This window comes from Amblyomma maculatum, chromosome 5, assembly GCF_055883805.1.
Source record: "Amblyomma maculatum isolate TAMU_Amacu chromosome 5, ASM5588380v1, whole genome shotgun sequence".
NCBI lineage: Eukaryota > Metazoa > Arthropoda > Arachnida > Ixodida > Ixodidae > Amblyomma > Amblyomma maculatum.
The window spans coordinates 145,610,414-145,632,059 of NC_139348.1; the positions used below are offsets into that span (position 1 = coordinate 145,610,414).

The 21,646-nt window shown below is 45.9% G+C and overlaps 1 protein-coding gene across 1 annotated transcript in view; it reads left to right on the forward strand.

Moving 5' to 3' along the window:
- The first annotated feature begins 6,179 nt into the window (after positions 1 to 6,179).
- The window catches only part of LOC146189859 (organic cation transporter protein-like), a 36,673-nt gene continuing 21,206 nt past the window's right edge, over positions 6,180 to 21,646 (forward strand). Inside the window, exons 1-5 of the mRNA XM_084605357.1 lie at positions 6,180 to 6,561; positions 13,494 to 13,594; positions 16,176 to 16,330; positions 19,550 to 19,718; positions 21,361 to 21,508. Coding sequence (XP_084461483.1) covers positions 6,196 to 6,561; positions 13,494 to 13,594; positions 16,176 to 16,330; positions 19,550 to 19,718; positions 21,361 to 21,508 — 939 coding nt within the window. The 5' untranslated portion in view covers positions 6,180 to 6,195. The remainder of the gene's footprint in view (positions 6,562 to 13,493; positions 13,595 to 16,175; positions 16,331 to 19,549; positions 19,719 to 21,360; positions 21,509 to 21,646) is intronic.

Below are 21,646 nucleotides of genomic sequence, written 5' to 3' on the forward strand. Positions count from 1 at the left end.
ATGTGGTTTTCTATAGTTAGCTAAAGAGATTTTGTATTTTCCAGAAGCTATAGACAAAGTGGTATAGATGTTTCAATGGCACTTTATAGCTGACTATAAACATCCATGGAACGAAAAATTGTAGGATAACATTAAAAGATAGGAAGCGTGCAGAGTGGGTCAGAGAAATAATTCAAGTTACTGACATTGTAGTGGAAATTAAGAAGAAATGGGCACGGGCAGGACATGTAATGCGAAGAAAGGATAACCGATGATCGCTTATGGTAACAAATTGGATTCCAAGGGAAGGAAAGCGTAGCAGGGGGCGGCAGAATGTTAGGTGGGCGCATGAGGTTAAGAAGTTCGCAGGGGTCGAGTGGATGCAGCTAGCACAGAACCTGGTTAAGTGGAGAAATATGGGAGAGGCCTTTGCCCTGCAGTGGGTATAGTCAGGCTGATGATGATGATGATGAGACGAAAGTGTTGAAATCCTAACACTGCAATCTCAATAACAATGGGTTGTTATAGAGAAAGAATTCTTCCAGTCCCGATCCTCCCAAGAATTGCCCAATCAGTATCGAGCGCGAGTTTGCTTAACATCGGCTTTTTGGGGTAAAAACTTTCTTCCGTACCGATGCTCCCAAGAATTGCTCAGTCAGTAACGATCAATATAGTTTATACGAACAAATATTGCAGTCGACACTACAACAGCAGCAATAGCGAGGTCCCAAGCAAAGGTTTCCTGATACGACAAAATGGAATATTTTTTTTTTTATATTTTCGATTACCTTTTGAGCGCATACACTTTTTTGAACTTCTCTTCCTTCAAAGTTTGGGATTACAATATGTAGGATTATTCACGTAACCTGAGCCAGCACTTGAAAAAATAAAAAATGCGTAAAATCAACGTCATACTAACCGCCTTGTTACAGAACACAGGATATTTCGTACATTCCTTCTAAAAACGTGTTTAGCAGAAGATCCTTTGTGTGATATTTGGAAGGCTAATTTCAGGCTCAGGTGCGTTTAATGAAGTTTTAAAAGTTTTAAGAGAAAAAAAAAACCTAGTGGGACACTTATGCCCCGCTCTAAGGATATGACGCGATAGCTGCCTCCGTTCCTCTAATCCTTAAGGGAAATACCACATGACACAGATATCAAGTCCCGCTTGTTGCGAAGCCTTACAAGAGGTATTTGCGAGACCGATGCCGTGTAAGTCATGCTTGCACGGTTTCTGGTCAAATGAGCCTCGTGGAAATGAGCGCACACACATGTTGTTGTCATTATAACCGAATCGGTCGATGGCTTCCTTTGCTCGTACGAAAAGGCAACAAAGAAAGGTAGCGCCTTACGTGGCCCAGTATTTGGTGTGTTACGCTTGCAGCTCATAAATCATGGGTCCCAATCACCGCAGAAACCTAGAACTTAAAAATTTTTTTCATTAAGTGGAATGATTTGAGCAGCAATTTAATTCGCTCCGCATATCATGTGTGAACTCCCGCTTTCGACGTGACAGTTCGGGGGCGCTTAAATTTCCGAGCGATGTCATGTAGCTGTGATTTCATAACCCTTTCAACAAGTCATGATTTTCATGTCCCAGCAATGGCGAAGCCGGCGCAGGATGTTCTATGACACTGGACTCTTCCGCTATCGGAGACTAGCTGATTCAGCTTTTTGAAAACCTACTTACTGCTTTCTCCTTGTAGCGGCAATAAATAAAGTCCGCTCAATAAAAAACTCCTAGACACATAAGTGCGTTCTTGAGTTTCCGTATTGCATTACTGTTAATTATATTTTGATGGTGTGTGTGTGTATTGACTTTTATTGCGCGTAAGCAACTAAGGCTATCATGCGCCAAGAGCAAGGTTATATATCTTTTGGTTGCTAAAGAGGAAATAAATTTGTTATAAATCTGTAGTTTGTTTACAAACTTTCCATCTTTTATTATACTAAATACAAATACTAGGTCTACAATCGCTCTTTCTCCTCAAAGTGTTAGAAGGGAATGGCATGACTGTAAAATATAGAAAAATGCTTTCTCCGTAGTGCCTCGAATTTTGATCGTTAATTAGTATCTCTCCGTATTATTGATAGGCGAGTTTGTTATGTTTCATCAGTAGGGAGCTGTGCGTCAGAGATGTGTGTCCAATACAAAAACGACATATTAATACTCCCACAAAACGCTGCTGATGCCATGTTTTGAACAATGAAAATATACAGCGAATGGGATATTAGAGCACGCTATGGGGCACTTTCAGCGCGCATACTTTCATGTTTTGAGTCATGGAAGCATGCACGCTGAAAGTGTTTCTTAGCATGCTCTAATATCTCAATTTCTGTATCTTTTCGAATCCGCGCAAAGGTAAGATCTTTGTCGCCTTCCAAATAGAGATCGAAACATGTTCTTCGGTTTCGCGAAGGAGGAAAGCTTGTTCCGCATTTCCGGATGCAATAAGTCATAAGTGAGCTGCCGACGTCTTTTCCAGCATGGGCTTGGAAGTGCATCACCACATTAATCCTGGATAAGGTACACGCGTGCGCTGATCTCCACCGAGCTATACGCAGGATGCCGGAAACTAAATAAATTGAATATTACAATCAGCCTCCATGTAGGCAAAACAGAAAAGGCAGCGGCGGAGTCAATTATTGAAATAATCCAGAGAAAAGAATTCTGTCCTGCGCTTTCTCCCCCCCCCCCCCCCCCCCCCCGCCTCCCCTCACGGACGGAGTTGGCGGAAGTAGATGGTCCAACGCAGCCAATGCCAGCAGCTCAAAAGACAACAACACAGCCTTATTGGGAACCCCGACACTTTTATGGCAAGCCTGGGGAAAACGTGGATGACTGGCTCACCTACTACAATCGGGTGAGCAAATACAACCGCTGGAAGTGCGTTGCACTGAATATGAGAAAGTTCGGTAATATGTAAAGAAATCATGCTCTAATTGCGTTCCTTCTCTCTCGAATGACTGGAGTATGGCCCAGAAGTCGCCAAGATGTTATGTGGAAATTTTTTAAAATTGTATAGAAAGTCCTTAGGATATATTTCAGTCACGTATTTCAACTTCTTTTTAGTGCATAGTTTGTTTTAGCCCGAAGAATGCTAGGTGTAAACACGTTTAAGAGAAATGGAACGTAATAGCATCTAACTCTTTTCCCGTATCTTGTACACCGTCGAGGTATGGAGTAAATTTGCCTACGTCGAAGGGGACGCAAAGAATATGAAATGTAAAATCCTTAATTTTAATACTTCACCAGCACACAGGAAGGTCAGGTCAATTTTGATACTTTTTGTCGTAATTGTTTTCTCGCAAGCCAACAGTTGAGTGTCAATGCACGGCATGAGCGTTATGGGAAAAGCATATCATCCTGCCTATCAAATACTGTTGCCAGAACGATGGTGGCTCCGACTACCGGCGATGGCCAAGCGAGCACATCTGTTGGTGGGTTGGGTTGGTTCGTGGGGTTTAACGTCCCAAAGCGACTCAGGCTATGAGAGACGCCGTAGTGGAAAACTCCGGAAATTTCGACCACCTGGGGTTCTTTAACGTGAACTGACATCGCACATCAGTGTCACTTTTTCTATGATCGTTTCCTTCTAAGGAAGCCACAAGTTTTTCTGCGCAGGCTTCACTGCCGTCTTGTCTTCGCTGTGCACCACAAGCCCCAGATCTTGAAGCAATCAGATTCCAGCACTGAGCTTTTGAGGAGTAGGACTGTCAGGTTTTTGTTCACTGTTTTCATCGTTTCTTGCACCTCATTTATCGGCGCTATGACAGAGGTGCTGCCACCGCAGTGAAAGCGACAGACCTCACAGGCACACATCACAGTACACAGTATAGAAAGCAGAGTACACAGTTTTGGAGAGAGAGAACATTAATGGAGCGAGCACAATCCCCGAACACGATCGTTCGCTCGCGTCTTAAGGGCACTTTCCTCAAGGCATCAGTGCAGACATGTTGCTCTGCCATTGTGACGGCGGTCAGGCCTTATCCCCATTTAGGCCGCCGCTGGCTGCCATAAAAGTATATAGCTCGGCTTGTCAAAAATAGTTCTGAGAGCTTCGCCAAGAATCCCCTAACGACCGCACGGGGCTACTTTGCGGGCAATAACCAAGGCATACGCGCAGGGCTGACCGCAACAGTGGTAACCGTAAGTACAAGCATGCGAATACTACTTCCTGTAAAATGAATCGATTGAGAAAGAGTGAGTGAGAGAGCAAACTTTAATAAATGCTTAACAGTCTTTTATCTTCACCTCTTCAGCCGAGGCTGACGAGCGGTTGGCGCCCCCCAGTCCAGGGCACCACTGGCTTTCGCCAGTTGCGAGCTCTTGTGACCAGGTAGAGCTGAGCGCCCAGGTCAGAGCTGGCCAGTAAATCCTCCCAATGCCTTTCATTTGGGTTTAGAACGGTTTGTAATTGATGTGCACTGCATTCCCACGTTATGTGGTACAGCTAGGGTAGGGGTCCTCCCGCACCATGGACATTCGTCTTAGAATGTAGTGGGATGCATCGCGTGTAATATGTGTAAATTAATGAAGGTGCCAGTCTGTAGCCGCCTCAGGTCTATGGCCTCCTCATTGAATAGCTTTTTATGTGGCTCCGGATATACTTTCCGCGAGCCTTTGTAGTGCTTCCGCGCACCTAACAGGGTCAAGGATGACCTCGTCTGTCAGTTGGTCGTTGAAATATGCAGGTGCGTCGCACGTAGGTATTATCCTGAACGTTTTGCGAACTTTAAGTACCATAGATCGAAGTACATTATTGAACTTGGGCGCTGCTAACACAAGCGTGCTAATACATTTTCATAAGCAAGGTCAACAAGCCTACGCATTAAACTGTGTTCAGCTTATACAACAGCGAGATTGTACAATTTTAGAGTCATTTTCGCCTATAACTACCGCCTTTTGCCCTTGCATCATTCCACTAGCCTAAAGAGAACGGTTTTTAGAAATAAATTATATACTAAAAAGAGTCTCCAAACATTATTTAAAATACACAGCTGAAAGTCGGAGCCTGCCATCAGGAAGTATGCAACCAGCTTTTTCATTTTGCTTCATCCCGTGGGCATGTTCTGTGTACCCATGTTCATGTCCGAATAAACTCATTTTGATTTTGAATTAGTAGTTATAACTCACGGAGTTGTCGCTATAGCTTTTGAAGACTAAAACACGGATCTGCACAAATGAATCGCAGCATTAATTCAGTATGGTAACGCTATGATCGCCATGTTATATATAGGAGAAAATTGTCTTCTGCTACCAATGAAGACATATAATAAACAATAGCCACACCTCAAGATAAGATACGAATAAGAACTACAAATGAGCCATGACCTCCGAGGTCGGAATTCAAGCAACTGTCTGCTGAACTTGCCTAACCTCTGCCAAGTTACCCAGTCTTTAGGTCATTACGAATATCGCCACAAGATTGAGCCTCGTGGTGGCACTGACGCCGTCAACTTGCACGCTTTAATCGTGGCGTGAGAATCCGCTGTGTCGTTGTAGGCCCTGTTTTCATAGCAGTCTTGAAAAAAGGCCCGGCAAGTTTTATTTATGCTCCACGCGAACTATGCGAAGAGTTTGGGAAAATTTGAAAATTTATTTGATTCGTTAGAAAAAATTCAAGAGCGCAGATTGTATTGTTTGTATACACATGAGGAGGATACGATCGAATGAACGAGTAAAATGATACTAAATTCTTAAGTGTCGCTTTAGGTTATTCGCACGTCCGTACCCCCAAGCTTACTTGTGCACCGCTTTCTCCAAGAAGATCTGGCACTTACGTATTGCTGGTAGATAAAGAGAAGGCACGGAAGGCTGTTCACATTTTGGTTTTCTTTAGGCTGGAAGCGGGTAACTATTTATGGGAGATTATGTGACAATTGAAGCGCGTACGTGTTTTCTGCATGGTTAAGCAGTCAGGCTGGCATAACGAGGCAGAGTGTGCGGAAGGTGAAGCTATTGCCTAGACAACGTGGGTGCAAAGGTTGAATATGTACGGTAGCCCCAACGAGTTTTGGTCACAACTTCCTCCTACGAAGAGATATGTTTAGAAGGCAGATGGTGCAGTTTCGCCGACGAGATTTGTTATTTTAAGCTATAGGGCTAGGGACACGTACTGAGTGAAGACAGTTTGAATTGGTGTGAAATTCTAGAAATTTACGAGTCTACCCGGATAACCGGGTAAGTCCAGGTGCGGACAAGAGCTGACCACGATGGATGTGACAGGAGTGATCGGAGAAGACGGGTGGTTTCAGCGGAATGTCTACCTGTTCTTCTTCCTTCGCGAAGTTCCGAGTGGCATACACCTCGTCATCTACAGCTTCTTTCTCCCAGAAGTGGAGCACTGGTGTGCTAGGCCTTCAAGCCTATCTACAAACGTTACCGCCGAAGAGTGGAAAGCACTTGTGATTCGCAACTCAACGTTCGATGTCGATTCTTCGGTGATTCGCTTCGGTCGCTGTCGCGCCCCAGTTCCCGAGGTGTCTGGAAACGGCACGTTAGTCTTCGGGAATGCAACGGAGTCCTGCGAAAGTTGGGAATACGGCCAAAGCTACTACAGGGATTCTTTGGTGCAGGAAGTAAGTGAAAAATAAGTGTTCCTTCTTTATGCACACAACGATTCAGGCGTCCGTGCTGCACCCTTCATTTGTTGTTGTTGTTTAAGGCGAAAGCCCTAATAGGCTCATGAGTGTGTCCGCGAGAATGTCGAGTCATTACCAGGTGACGTCATCGTCCATGACCAGACGTGACGTCATGATCGAATGGGACTCCTTTTTTAGCGCCGCATCCGGTCATGACGTTACGTCAGCTCATGACAGATGACAACAGGCGTTCACACATACACGAGGCTGATCCAGCCTAGGCCCGTATTTCGAGCGTGCGTTGTTATCGGTGTGTCGCTATCTCACGTGACCTCGAGCCATCTGATTGGTGGAAACGCCGTTACATGATGTTGCCGCCTTTTCTGGTTCCGTAGTGGCAACACCCGGTTCCGGCGTATCGACCAATCAAATTACTCAAGGTCACGTGAGATAGAGACCCACCGACAACGACGCAAACGTGGAATACGGGCCCTGGCAGAAGTCTTATTCAGGCGCCCGTGTGGCGCCTTTCTGTTTTGGTGCGACTGTAGGAAGAAGGAATAGAAAATGCACGGGTCTGCGCCCCGCCGGGGTGGTGCAGTGGTAAGACGCCCGACTACTGTGCCGGAGTTCCCGGGTTCGAATCCCGGCCTCGGCGGCTGCGTTTCGATGGAGGCGAAACGAAGTGGCGTCCGTGTGCTGTGCGATGTCAGCGCACGTTAAAGATCCCCAGGTGGTCGAAATTACTCCGTAGCCCTCCACTACGGCCCCCCCTTTCTCTCTATCCACTTTCACTCCCACCTTCATCCCTTCCCTTACGGCGCGGTTCAGGTGTCCACAGAGCAAGTGTGACAGATACTGCGCCTTTCCCTTCCTATGAACCAACCAACCACGGGTCTGCTACTGGCTGTGTAGCTGAGCCACCTACGCTGCCTTGTGTGGACAGAAGAGAAAATAGAGAAAAAAAAAACAAAAAAAAAATAAGAGAGAGAAGGACGCGCGTCGCAACTGCCGTCGTCCACCCCCGGAGCAATGGCGGGTGCAATGACGGCATATAACAGGTACAATCTCCGGTGGCAGGCTAGCCCCCGTCGGAAGCGGCGGTGACCTACCAGGCCCAGCCCCGTAGGGCCAGGAGCAACCACTCCCTCGCCTCCACGCTTTTTATTTAGCGCTTCCTCGAAAGCCGCACCCCGCAGAATATAGACGCGGATGCTCTACAGCAGGAATCAGCAGCGTTTCAACTTAGGCTTTCGCCTCATCACCCTTTAGAGGTGCAAAGTGCCTTGAAAACACTTTTCTACGGTGGATTACGTTTTCCTACCACAACCTTATCCAGAACCTTGACACGTAACTGTAGAAAAACAGTTATGTGCAGACTAAGACATTAATTGCGACAAATGTGATCGCGTGGATGTGGCAAATCTACATTACTGGAAAGTAACTAAACTTTATTCCTTTCTGCAACAACTTCAAGCGCTCTTTAAGGGGTAATCAATGGGAAACGCGGTGAGGAAAGTTGAAAGCGCGGTGAAAAAGTCTTCCTTATAAATCTCTATGGATGTTTCACCCCTTAAGGCGGGGTATATCTTTTGGTGTGTGAATATAACGTATCGAACCTGCGAAAGACGCAGATGCACAACTGAACAGCAATGAGGCGAAAACTGCTAATTTCTGGTGGTTTGAAGCCCTCCACCTCTTACTCCTTTTCACTCCGACCCTCCTCCGTTTTCACGCGGCTCAGATCAGGTGTCCGCGGAAAATTGTGACCGATACGGCGCCGTTTCCTTCCTGTAAACCAATTTCATACGTCGCTGATGCCTGCTGTACTGCGCCTGCTTTTGTATGCTGTGTGGTGCGGCGTTCAGGGAAGATTCAAATGAAAGTCGGCGCACGGACGTTCAGCGGTCTGCTTTGTATAAGCGTGAATAGCCTGAAAAAAAAAATAAAAATATGTCGTCAGTTCTGGTTATTGTAGCGAAAGCTACGCTGGCCACGAACTTGTGATATCGCTGTGGCGGTGCTCCTAGGAGGCACATAATGACCTTGAGTCGTTGCCTTGCAATCAACGTAGCTGGCGGACGCCGGCGCTCGTTGCGGAGTCGCCGCCGCCGTTTGGTATGACCTCCCACCGCTTGCCTCATCGTCGCGAGGGATGAGGGGCAACGAGGCAGCAGATGAAGCTAGCTCGAGGGTCGTCCGAATGTCACGAATACGGACGCCTCTTACCATCCCTCGAAACCAGCGATGGTGGCGGCAGCTCTCGCCCCTCACCGCAGCTGGTACACAGACTGCAACATTCGCAGTGCTGAAACATTCACCGCACGAGGAGGTTGCTATTGCGCCAGCGCTAGCCGACCCTAATATCAAAATCGTCATCAGTGATTCCGATAGCGCTAGCGCAATAGCAACCTCCTCAGCTGCGGTGACTGCTTCAGCACTGCGAATGCTACAGGCTGTGTACCAACCGACCCTAATATCAAAATCGTCATCAGTGATTCGGCTAGCGCTAGCGCAATTGCAACCTCCTTAGCTGCGGTGACTGTTTCAGCACTGCGAATGCTGCAGGCTGTGTACCAACCGACCCTAATATCAAAATCGTCATCAGTGATTCTCAACACTGCCCCGCCGGGGTGGTGCAGTGGTGAGACGCCCGACTACTGTCCGGAGTTCATGGGTTCAAACCTGACCACGGTGGCTGCGTTTCGATAGAGGCGAAACAAAGTGGCGTCCTTGTGCTGTGCGATGTCAGCGCACGTTAAAGATATCCAGGTGGTCTGAATTACTCCGTAGACCTCCACTACGGCTCCCCTTTCTCGCCTTCCACTTTCACTCCCACCTTCATCCCTTCCCTTACAGCGTGGTTCAGATGTTCACATAGCAAGTGGGACAGATACTGCGCCTTTCCCTTCCTGTGAACCAATTATTATTATTATTCTCAACAGGCTATCTGCAACTATGATGCTGGCCGTATCTCTTGACAGGCGTTACACATTCTACTTTCTACTGCACCCTCTTCCACATCTCGCTTACTTCTTTGGGCTCCAGCCCACGCGTCGCTTAGCGAAAACGCCCAGGCGCACACTCTCGCTCGAGATCTCAGCTGCCGAGCCGAGAGTATGATCAGCCACCCTGCTTCCCCTGACACTAATATCTCATGCGCTTCTCTACTCACCCCATACACGGACATACTCCAGCACTACCGACTCGAAATGTGCTCATATTCTCCCGCACACTGCGATCTAACAAGACGCGAGGACGTCCAATGGCGCAAACTACAAACTGGCAGCTTCCCACACCCCCTTTTATACAGCAGGATCTTTCCAGAACAGATAGAGCGTCCTTCTATTGTATCATACAACACAGAGAGGGCATCTGTCCTGGCGAAGATTTATTGGGTCCCGAAGTCCTGGTAGCCACCGCATAGCAGCGCCACATAGCTCTCCCAGCGCGTTTTAGACGCTTCCCCCTCTCAAACGAGGGTACGTAAAGCAAACGCGACGGCTTATCGGGAAAATGAGCCCAGTAGGCACCGGTGCAAATTTACTGATTTGTGCGCACTCGTGATGCGCCGTAAGCTATGGCGGTGGCCAGATTGTCCCCAGGACCGGTATTTGAAGGTCCTCTGCTGTCGTCACAGCAGAGGACCTTTGGTTCACAGGAATAATTGGTTCACAGGAAGGGAAAGGCGTAGTAACTGTTACACTTTGCTCTGTGGACACCCGAACCGCGCCGTAAAGGAAGGGAGGAAGGTGGGAATGAAAGTGGAAAGAGAGAAAGAGTAGCCGTAGTGGAGGGCTATGGAGTATTTCGACCACCTGGGGATCTTTAACGTGCGCTGACATCGCACAGCACACGGACGCGACTTCGTTTCGCCTCCATCGAAACGCAGCCGCCGCGGTCGGGCTCGAACCCGGGAACTCCGGCACAGTGGTCGGGCGTCTTACCACTGCACCACCCCGGCGGGGCCGTCCGCGATTGTTCGAACCGCACTTCCGGAGGAAAGGTACCATGCTCTTATTGTCACAACATTATCAAGTAGACAAAAGGCTTCTTCCTTTTTCGTCCGCGATTGTTCGCGCCGCACTCAAGGAAGAAGCCTTTTGTCTACTTGATACTGTTGTGACAATAAGAGCATGGTACTTTTCCTCCGGAAGCTATGAAAGCAATTGGCTCTGGTGGTTGAAATAATTGGTAATAATTTCGATGGAAGTCTCCTACTCCTGGGGCGTTGACTTTACACCAGTAGAGATATTACAATTTTATGTCCTATCTATCCCCAATAAACTTCTGTTACCTTCGAAGATTCGTGGTATGGCGAATTTTCCTCGTGGCTATGTACAGCTGCTTGTACGTATTTATTTAGTGGGTAAGACGTGCAAGCCGTCTGTGCTTAGCTTTGAACGAGTAAGCGGGATCAAGTAAATAACAATAGAACATGCGGTGTTTCTAGTCGAAGTCGTGCATCGTAATAAATCGAACTTATAGAAAGGGAAACAGAAATCACAAATTAAACTGAGGAACATGGCGGAGATGAGGAAGAACAACAACAATCGCAACAAAAGAATATAACAATATCATTTGAATATGCCGCGAAATCTTAAAAACTGTATTTGTTGTTTTTTAACCGCCCCCGGCATGCGGCCTTATCACTGTGATCCTGGCACGCGTATCAATTCTGTATCCCATGTTTGTTCATGCTCGTTGTCGTGATACGACGCGTTATCATTTTCTTTGTCGCGAACGACGCGCCGAGATCTGTCTCGAAGATTCCGATCACTTGCGTATGTTTCTACAATGTTCCAGGTTGTGCTAGTAGCAGTTTGCGACGTTATCTAGATTGTTCTGAGCAGCCTTTAAAGTTGAGCGTTGACGAGTGTGACGGGCATTCTTTGTTCGACGATCGATGCGCACGTTTGTTGATATCGCCGTCGCCGAGTTGCTTAGTTCTTTTGCGGGCGCAAGTCAGTCCAATAAAGAGTTAATTTCAGTACCATCAAGCCTGTGTCGTGTTTTGGTGTCTACGGCCTTGTCACCACTACGTGACAATATCTGCTACGCCCCATTTTTTACGTTGCGAACACTGAACCTGGCCAACTGTGCTCAATACTCTACTCACGTACGCATCGTAACACAACGAATAGTTCTATAAAGTGGTGCTTCGACTCAAAGGAAGCAAGGAATAGTATGAGTAATTCACACAATTGGACATAGAAAATTCCACAGTGTATAAGTGTGTGCACTGCAGTACTCTTGTAATAGGACAGTTGAAGCTAGCGTATACGTTTCACATGACAAACAGTTTATCGCGAAATGTCGTTCTCAATGCGTATTTTCACTTTTGTCGTACGTCGTCAGAAATCGACGGAAGAAAAATTAATAGAGCTTTTCTTAACCCGCTTGGTTTATGACTCGGCGAAAGCTTGTACATCTTTGCCTTAGTCATATAGCGCCCTATTCTGCCGAGAACCACCAACAGGTACGCATCCTTCCGCCCTCGTCACAACCTCCGAATTCACTAGGCACACGTCACCTTTCACACTATATCACTCTCCTCTCTCGCTCTTTCTGTTACTTGCTCTCACTTAAATATGGAAATCAGATGTTGCTCTTTTGTAGCAGGAATCAACTTAATTAATACACTTAGTAGATAACATCTCACAATGGACCATGACAGAATGATGTGCTATACGGCCAAACCAATCTGATATCAGCTCTCGCTATCGAGATAGAAGACGCGAAATATTTAGTAGAGGTGTGAATTTCTGCTGGTTGTACTATGGTTTGTGCGATAGTATCATGACTCCAGAGAAGTGCGACACACGTTTCTGAACCGTGGTAGAAGGCGGTGATTGCAGCCTGGCGTTGGTGCTTCGTGTCCGGCGTTGCTGAGACAGAGTCATGGGTTCAGAAATGAACAACTTCATTCAGAGGAAAATACACAGGCAAGTCAAACGTAAGCCCTTACATTCAAAGAAAATTAAGGCCGCACACATCTTTGCGCTGTCTTGGAGTACATCCAAACGTAAATTAGCCCTAGCGATTACAATGCAGAAATTAGATTTACATTGTATTGTGACACTTATGGCACATGGAGATGACCGGCAAACAACTTCTATTATAGAAGTAAAAAACAGTGTGAAAAGTTGGAGCTGGAACGTCGGAACAGTCCATTTAACACAACGTAAAGCGGTTCTCGAAAGACATAGAGCTTCCGGAACTGCCGACATGTTATCGGATATAAAGGCGGTGTCGTCGGCGGCTTTGGGTTCCGGAAAGCTCGGCGGTGGTTTCACACCGTGATGAGCGCAAAGATCGAAGCACGCAGCGGTTGGACTTATAGGCTTTGCTGGAGTATGCAGGAGACACTCGTTGACACTGTAGTGATTCGTAGTTAGTGTTCACCAATTACCTCATCGCTGAAAACATCGAACATGTACCGCCACTCTTCGGTGCTGCTTGGTCGCTGCGCTGCTTTGGAGCGATGAGTAATTTGACTTATGCACTAGCAATGGTTAACCTGCCACCGAAGCAGTAATTCACAAACAGAAAAAGAGAACCGCTCATTCCATACCGTCAAGTCGTAGTTGGGTGAAGCGTCTTTGGCACTGTTTTGGGTTACTTTGCGGACAAGAAAAGCAAACAAGAAGCAAAACAAATCTCTGTAAACTTCTTTTGTAAACGGCTGGTTGGCCAGAGAAGACAAGAGCGATTAGAGCTGCGCGCATGACGAATAGAAATGCATTACAAAATTTGGAAGGTGAACTGACCGTCATAGCAGACCTGTACGCAATATGATACACAAGAAAAGCCATAGTATGCTTAATTTAACCAGACATTCATACGTGCATAAAAGTCTCCACTTGTGTGACAGATGCTCCCAAGGAGATTGCGTGCTAACTAAACGACATCATACTCTTATCTTGCAGTGGGACCTTGTATGCGATCGGGCTTGGATGCGAGGCTTGGTACAAACATCCACGATGGTTGGAATGCTAGTTGGAACATCGGTATCTTCTATCGCAGACAGGTCAGCACTGCTTCCTTGGGAATTTTTTTGTTGTGTTTGTAAGTGACTCTAATAGGAGATTCAAAGGCGATTTAAGAATTCTGCGTTGTGCTAGCGAACAGTACTGCAGGTCCTGATGTCTGAATGCCTGCCTTTGAACTTACTCTGACCTTCTGCATGCTTGTATGGATGGTGCGAGAAGTCGTGCATAGAATCTTTGTTTACTGTACCGTTGGCAACCGCACAGTAGGCATCTGATCCGGTCCTTTGATACCGACATCTGAAAGTACTCCCATGTTTCATTTGGTTGCGGTCAGCAAAACATACTACTGTGTTGTGGCTGATATCCTCATTATGACGTCTGTCGAGCATCCAAGAATGTATAATGAACAGCAGTTTCAGCATGTGAGCAATAGTTAACGGAGTGTATAGATGGTGGCAACTGGAATGGACTGTGTTTTACTGTGAGTGAATGTGTGCATATATGGTGACTTTTGAAATGGACAATGTTTTACTGTGACTGAATTTGGTCATAGATGGTGACTGTTGGAGTGGAATATGTGTTATTATAAGCGACTGTGCGCATAGTGGGGTAGATTGAACAGATATTAGTAATTTTTTAGCACATAATTGACGATACCATGGAGAAGTTTCCGGCAGAATATGCAAGTCTAATCCAACCTGTAGCATACAACAACTCAACTCAACTTGAAATGATGCTATAGAGGCATACAGCCTACCTACGTTATCACAAAGAACAATTCGTATTGAAGATGGAGCTTTTTTGACATGAAAAAAAAAAGCTAAATATTTTTGCGCTCAATTCAATCAGACGGCGCTATCATCGCGAAGGGTTTGATTAAGGACAGAGATACACTCCCTTGAACTGTAGTGGCATCACCGCAGGCATCTTGAGAAAATGGCAGTTGGCGGGGAAACCTGTGATCATCTTCTAAAAATTTTTCAAATTTAAAAACCACGCCTTTGAGTTAGAACAGATTTCATGCCAATATAATCTTGCAGTCCGTTAACCCTAGCCTGCGCCTTGATATTTATCGCTTTGATGTTATCGAAATAGATTTTCAGTTGTTTTCAAACTGCTACCAATAAATTTGCAATGCTAACCTGACAAGTTGGAATGCTCATCGCCACACTGTTGCAATTAAATGTCAAACTGATATTTGTGAGAGCTCTTTAGCAATGACGAGAACTTCCAGATACCACCCAATGCTGATAAGCATGGTTTTAGTGACTAACTGTTTGCTAAGCGTATAGTTTAAGTCAGTCTGCTTGCACTACATGCACAAAAGAATGTACCATGTGTCGCTACCATATAAACGATCACATACCGTATTAAAAATTATAAGGTTAGCTGCATCATCAATAATATGCGGTGTATGCGGCTTTTCGCGTTGGTATACTTGCAGGCCGGATGCTAAATTTAGAGAAAGAGGAAATCTACATCATTATGGTGAGACGAAGGTACAAAGACGTGAAGGCAAAGTATATCACGGGTGCAATCGCGCTCATTCGTTTCAACTTCGTGCTGACGTATTCGATTATTCGCATCTTGGCCTCGCCATATTCACGAAGTCGTAGATTTCTCCAGTGGTCTAGTGTCTTTTCGGCTCAATATGGTGTGCTTCGAATCTCCCACGATGGCTTTTAGCACTCACGAATAATTCAACAGTGGCGGCTTAGGACTCGTACTAACACATCCTCTTGTAGCTCAATTGAGATGTCTTCTTTGGATGCCAGCATTCTGTGCATTAAACACAGTTAGCCATTTTTGTAAGTCAGATATGTAAAACAATAACCTGTCTACTGACCTGGTGCAATGGGCCTCGGAGTGGATTGCTTGGAAAATAGGTTTTTATCCCTACCATACTTAGGCGAAAAAAGTAATGACGGCATTAATGTCGTCTTCAGAGTGATATATGAAGCAACATTAAAAGAAATGCTGCTGCTAATAGTATATCCTGCAATAGAGACTGATGTGACAATTTCTTGCCTTTTTATTATTTCCGCACTTGTATGCGATTACGGCTGCAACCTACCGCCACCGTTCTCGGCCATGCCACGTGACGGCGAACCTACCAGCCGCGATATGCAAGCGCACCTGCAAAATCGGCTACACGTAAATACCACAGGTATCGCATATTGCCATCTGCCTGCAGCAAAATTCGGCGATGTTCGAATCTACCATTCTTGGAAGGTGGTGAAAGAATCGCGAAGCCCGGCGGTTTGAGTTTTGTGCTGTCAGAGAAACGCCTGCAAGTACTGCTTGTGTTAGTAGTACGATGTTTTAAACTTATGGTGGAGTACCGGAAATGATATTGTAGAATTGAGGGTAGTCAGTAACTCGAAAGCATGCAGAAATTTGGCTGTTTGGGGCATGGGGCTCGTTAGCGACATAGAAGTATTCAGCGATGAATTATGTACTTCTTTTGCAGATGGTTTAACTTACTAAATTTTATTTGGAATTCGAATAACTTTCCTCTCATTTGATCAACTTAGAATCTCAAGATTTTTTTTAATATTACACTGACCTTGATGTTCATGTCTCGTTTGAATGCCCCTTACTCCCTCATCCCATTTCCAGGCTGGGACGCCGGCCCGTGATAATATCTGGCTACGCCCTCGGTCTTGTCGGCAGCTTGTGCGTGGCAGCGTCGCCCTGGTTCTGGTTTCTCTTGGTGTCTAGAGGACTGATGGGAGTAGGCCTCGGTCTGGGACAGTCTGCGTCTTTCTGCCTTTGTGAGTTTTTTCTCTGACAAATCTTGACGCTCCATTAGCACGCGTAAACCTTGCGAGGTAACCCACCTTATATTCACTGTTCCAATCCACTCGAGACTATACAACGACGTTGTAAGGTTTGGCGCCATTCATTTGCCTCTGTCCGCTTTAACCGGCGTCGTGTAACCATCGGAGCAGCCAGTCTGCGGGGTGCGCATGGCGGGACCACAGCGTCGGGTTCCTTCGTCCAGGGTAGGCTATCAGCGTCTGGGAACGTATATAGTGGCACCCTGCCTACCCGGAGAGGGTGTGGCGGTCCCCTCTGCGGCTGGGCGTCCGTGGCTGTGTTTACGCGTTGTACACGATGCTGAGTCCGGGGCAGTTCGGGAAAGAGGAAAAAAAAAAATAGCCATAAATCTAGTTTGACGCAACTTCTTGTGCTAACTGTTTGTGGCGGTTGAGGATAATTCGACCTTGTTTGTGTTTTTTTTTGCGTAGTCAGAGAGCGAGGAGACGCGCGGTGCTCTGCCGCCATCGTTACAGACAGTTTGGTCTGACCAGAGCCAGGCACGCCGATCGCGCTATCGAGTAGCCATGCAGTGGGTTCACGGGGTGACGGTCAGACAAAATACTGTCACGTACTTGTAAATAGTAGTCTGCATATATAAAACATATAACTAGTGCTCGACAACAGTCCTCTGTCTTTCCTTCGAGATTTCAGAGGCGCAGTTGTTCGGTGAAGAAAGAAGAAAGGAAGAACAGCCCTTTTGTATAAGACAACGACGATAACCAGTCTTCATTGATATTTTGATGAAAATAGTTCACAGGCTAGGGGAAACAAAGATAAGTGGTCGTCCCTTCAGCGAAGGGACACACTGAATTCCTTTAGAACGCTAGTGTTGCAAGGACAAGAGGTAATCAGCTTTGTGAAGTAGGATGAGGGTTTGGAGACGTCTAGCGAAGTTATTGGCAAGCGCCGAGGCGTTTATCGTTCGGTGGGACTAGTTGATATTATGACAATGGTTAATATAGTGCTCCCAAAGAGCACTCTGACATTAAAATTTAAGACTAAGAGAAGCTTATATCGGTGACCATAAAATCACACCTGGACCTTTGATAAAACTAAGGGGCAAAATGCTTTTTGGCCATTGCACACCGCAAACAGGTCCCATCACACTTGAAACTTAGAGCTGCAGTTTTCATTGAAGTCCTGCCATACACTTAGATTAGTTTGATTTCCACAATGCTTCAACGACGCTCCAAATACTAGTTGAGTGCCGAAACCGAGAGATGTGGCGCATAAACCTGCAGCACTGATATCACGCAGGGAAGGACACGAAAGTAATTCCGGAGGCGGTAATTTACCTATAGCAATCCTGTGCGTTTCTAGGAAGTAATATGCGATGCTCACTTTAGTTTCTCCGAATTTAATTATTTGCCACCTATGAAAAATACTCTGCTACGATGTTGAGAAAAGGCATAGTAAAACAGGACACAGTCCATCGTGTGCGTGGTCAAAGAAATGAGGCAGAACAGATAAAGGTATACAGAGCGATACTACTTTAAGACTGTGAAATGTTAACCGGTGAACAGCGCGAGGAGGACGAAGAGAAATGAAGAGCATTCACGGCAAACGCTGCTCGCAATTGAATCTTTCATTTGTTAGCAATGTCGAACCAACTAGCGCAGCTTGCCATTCTTGCTAAAGTTATGTGAAATGTTCTGCCCCGCAATGAAGAAGGAAAACAAAGTGATGATGATCATGATTAAATAATAAAACCATTTTTAAAGGAACCATCATGTACAGGCTATATCGACACACAAATAATTTTGACGAAAACTGAAAAGTAGGGAGAAATGCTTGCAGATCGTTGAGAAATGAAATGCCCAAAACGTATAGTAGGCAGCAATGATTGCTATAAATAATAATTGCCACGATATCGACATTTCTGTATTTCTTTTGTGTATGCATATATTCCGTAGAGATCTTAGACAAGCCATTCAGGACAGTTTGTGCGCATACCATAACCAGAGCCGTTGCTGTTTATGAACCCAAAGAGACAAGCGTAAGCGGAAAAGTAGAAAGGAAAAAAGAAATTGTCATGTCAAGACATTGAAGTGTTGCGGAATGCACAAACATGCTTGAAAGTTCATTTAGTGCCGATATGTCATGGCCAAATATTTCAAGCCATCAGCAATTTAGGATACAGTAATAATCGCCTTGACATTTTTATGTGCAAGTATACCGAAGTCACTCAGTATATTCAGCTAGGTCTCCGCCATGGTGGTTCAGGGATTAGGATGCTAGAATACTGATTCCAGGTATGTAAGATCGAATATCGGCAGCAGCGCCTGCTTTGCGATGAAGGCGAAAAGCAAGGCGCCCTGTGCCATGCGGTGTCAGTGCGCTTTAAAGAAAACTCAGGTGATCGATATTTCCGGACCCCTGCACTACGGCGTCTCTCATAGTCTGGGTCGCTTTGGGATGTTTAAACCCCACAAATCAAATCAAACCATGTTGAGCTAGAATTTTACCGGTCATTCGTTTTGGCGCTTATTATAAAGCGCTCATCGATTCCTATTTTAGGCGCGTGCAGACAGTTCGGCTCCGCGGTCTTGGGGACCTCCTAGGAAATAAAGCCATCTGAAAGCATGTGGCAAGAAGAAGACATGCGCACTCGAGGGTGGCCTTTGGTATGATGTACTCATTTACTCGGCATCAACGTACACAGCAGCCTGCACATGGCAGAAATGAAGCCGAACTACTTTATTAAGTTTTCCGGCAACTTTCACCTGACTTCTATCCCAGGCTTCACTATCGGAGGCTTTGAGGAAACCGAGTGTACCTTAGTTTAACGAGCCATTATTCTGTTCATAGCGTACTAGTAACCTAAATATAAGTCTTATTATAATCTCAGGTTAGTTCCAAGGCAAAACCCTTCTGCGGGTTTGCTTCGAATCCGGTCGAGCTTCACGACGACTAGCGAGTGGCATGCGACGCGCATAGCGGCTGGTGGCACGTGCAAGAAACACGTAACTAGCATGGGCCTAATGCATTTTGCTATTATGTTAGTGGTGAACATCTACATTGCCATTTTATATGCTGTATGCTGCTATATACACCGAACTATCACCCAATAAACTCCGACAGCAATGCATTCCGGTTCGGCAGTACTATATGAGTGTCGCCCGACACACACTTCGCCTGTTTTTGCCCATCTGTCGCCCCATGCTATGCAGTGATGGAGGTAATCTGTCCACAGAAGAGAACCACAGCAGCCCTGGTGTTGACCCTTGGCTTTGCTGTGGGGCTCATCGTTCTCCCAGGCTTTGCGTGGTTCCTCCAGGACTGGAGGATACTCCAGGCAGCACTCAGCATTCCTTTTCTCGTCCTTGTGGTTTGGGCATGGTAAGGACCTAGCCAAATGCTTGATTGCGATTTACTATCTTATTTTTATGAAAAGCGAGTAAAATAAAAAAAAGAACCGAAAATCAGAAAGATGATACGAAACCAAAAAGCGTACCTGACACTCCACTAAGCCACAATGACTTACTGTCGGTCATGATCTATTTAAACGTGACTTGAAACGTTCCTGACAACGGGCGTCCATCTTTATGAGATGTTTGGTGTCGAAGTGCTGGCAGACGAGGGTAAAAGGACGAGACACGCACACGCAAAACTGCGCTGTTGTGTGTGTCTCTCGTCCTTTTGTCCACGTTTGCCAGCGCTGCGACACCATAATGCTCGACAACCACCAACTAGCCTAGCAGTATACCATGCATAAGTTGATGAGATTTCCTTGAATGCACAAAATCAGAGTGCAAGAGAATTTTTTTCCAACGCCGAATTCAGCGTGGGAGGGTATCCTACGCCAAAGACACCAGAGCCAGCAGCTCTGATCTTAGCCAAGCCTAGTACAAGGAAAAAGTGAGGGGGAATGTAGCGGACGATGCAGAAAATATGGCATGTGAATCTGATTATTCCGGAATAACATAAATAATTCTTCAATTTGTCTAACGAAACACTAGTCGAATGCTCTTATTAAAAAAAAGTCTGCCCTCCTTTCAATTTTGATCCACGGAGCCGATGAACAATATGGCGGAATACAGAAGACAGGCGCGTAGTCCGAACTTCTTATTGAATGAAATTTCTCTTATGAGTATATAATAGGACTTGCATCCGGCCTAGTTGGTTAGATGAATCTGAAGACTTCTGGCGCGGCATTTTCATATTTGCATTGTCTGATTCTTTGTCATGTTTTCTTTTTCTTGATACTATAAATAAATAGCCAGTGTGAACGTCTTGTAATCTCTCTCTTGTGTGTGTGTGTGTGTGATTGACAATGCAGCGCCAGAAGTCGTCAGGTAAAATAGGACGGAAGCGATGGCAGAATGTGCACAGACCAGTTGTCCAGGTCCCAATGCTTGTTGTTCTTGTCCGCTCTAAAGGCGCAGTCACGAGCGCTCCGAACTAATGTGAAGACGTCTGGCATCTTGCAGAAGGTGGCAGTAGGAGGTTTGGCAATGCGTACTGCGCTTCCGGAGGATAGTGTTGTAAGGGTGGGTGATCGAGGGCGCGTCAAGTGGCTTAAATGATGGGACGGTGGGCTCGGCAGTTGATCGCGGGTAGTGGACGCATGGAGGACCTCAAGCAGGAAGGTGCGGTAGACAGATGAGTTGCAGTTTTTTTGGGGACAGACGCGTCACTCACAACGGCACGGAAAACAGACGCCGTCTTTTTCGCACTATGGCACTGGTACTGCTTCGTTCGTAGAACTATTAGAATTAAGCTTGAGGGTGGGTATATTCTTTTCGAACACATTATCAGCGGGCGAGTATGTTCCGCTCAAGCGGGGCCCGCACAAAATGATTTCTTTAAATAAAAAGCACACATTGTCTGATCAATCCCGCATGTTCTTAAAAATTTCTAAAAGCAAACTTCAAAATAAAATTCCTTATGGCATGGCTCTGTTTGGCTGCACCTATCACTGGGGCATAAGAAGCTGTCATCATTTTTGTCAAATGAGTGATAAAGTGTTTGCCACCTGCAGGTACCTGCCTGAATCTCCTCGATGGCTGATAGCAATGGGAAAGATGTCGAAAGCACGTAAAGTGGTACGGAAAGCGTGCGCTCACAATGACCTACCTCTGGACGACGTGGACGCGGCTATAGCACTACTCCGGGAAAAAATCTTACAGGTATGGAGCACGACCTCCTAACTGTAGTAAGGTACACATGTGTTCGCACTTGTCATAGCTCCAGTAATCCTAAGAGCACTGTGGCAAAAAGTTCAATATTTCTTGTAAACAAAGCAGGCGTTTTATTATTACTGATGA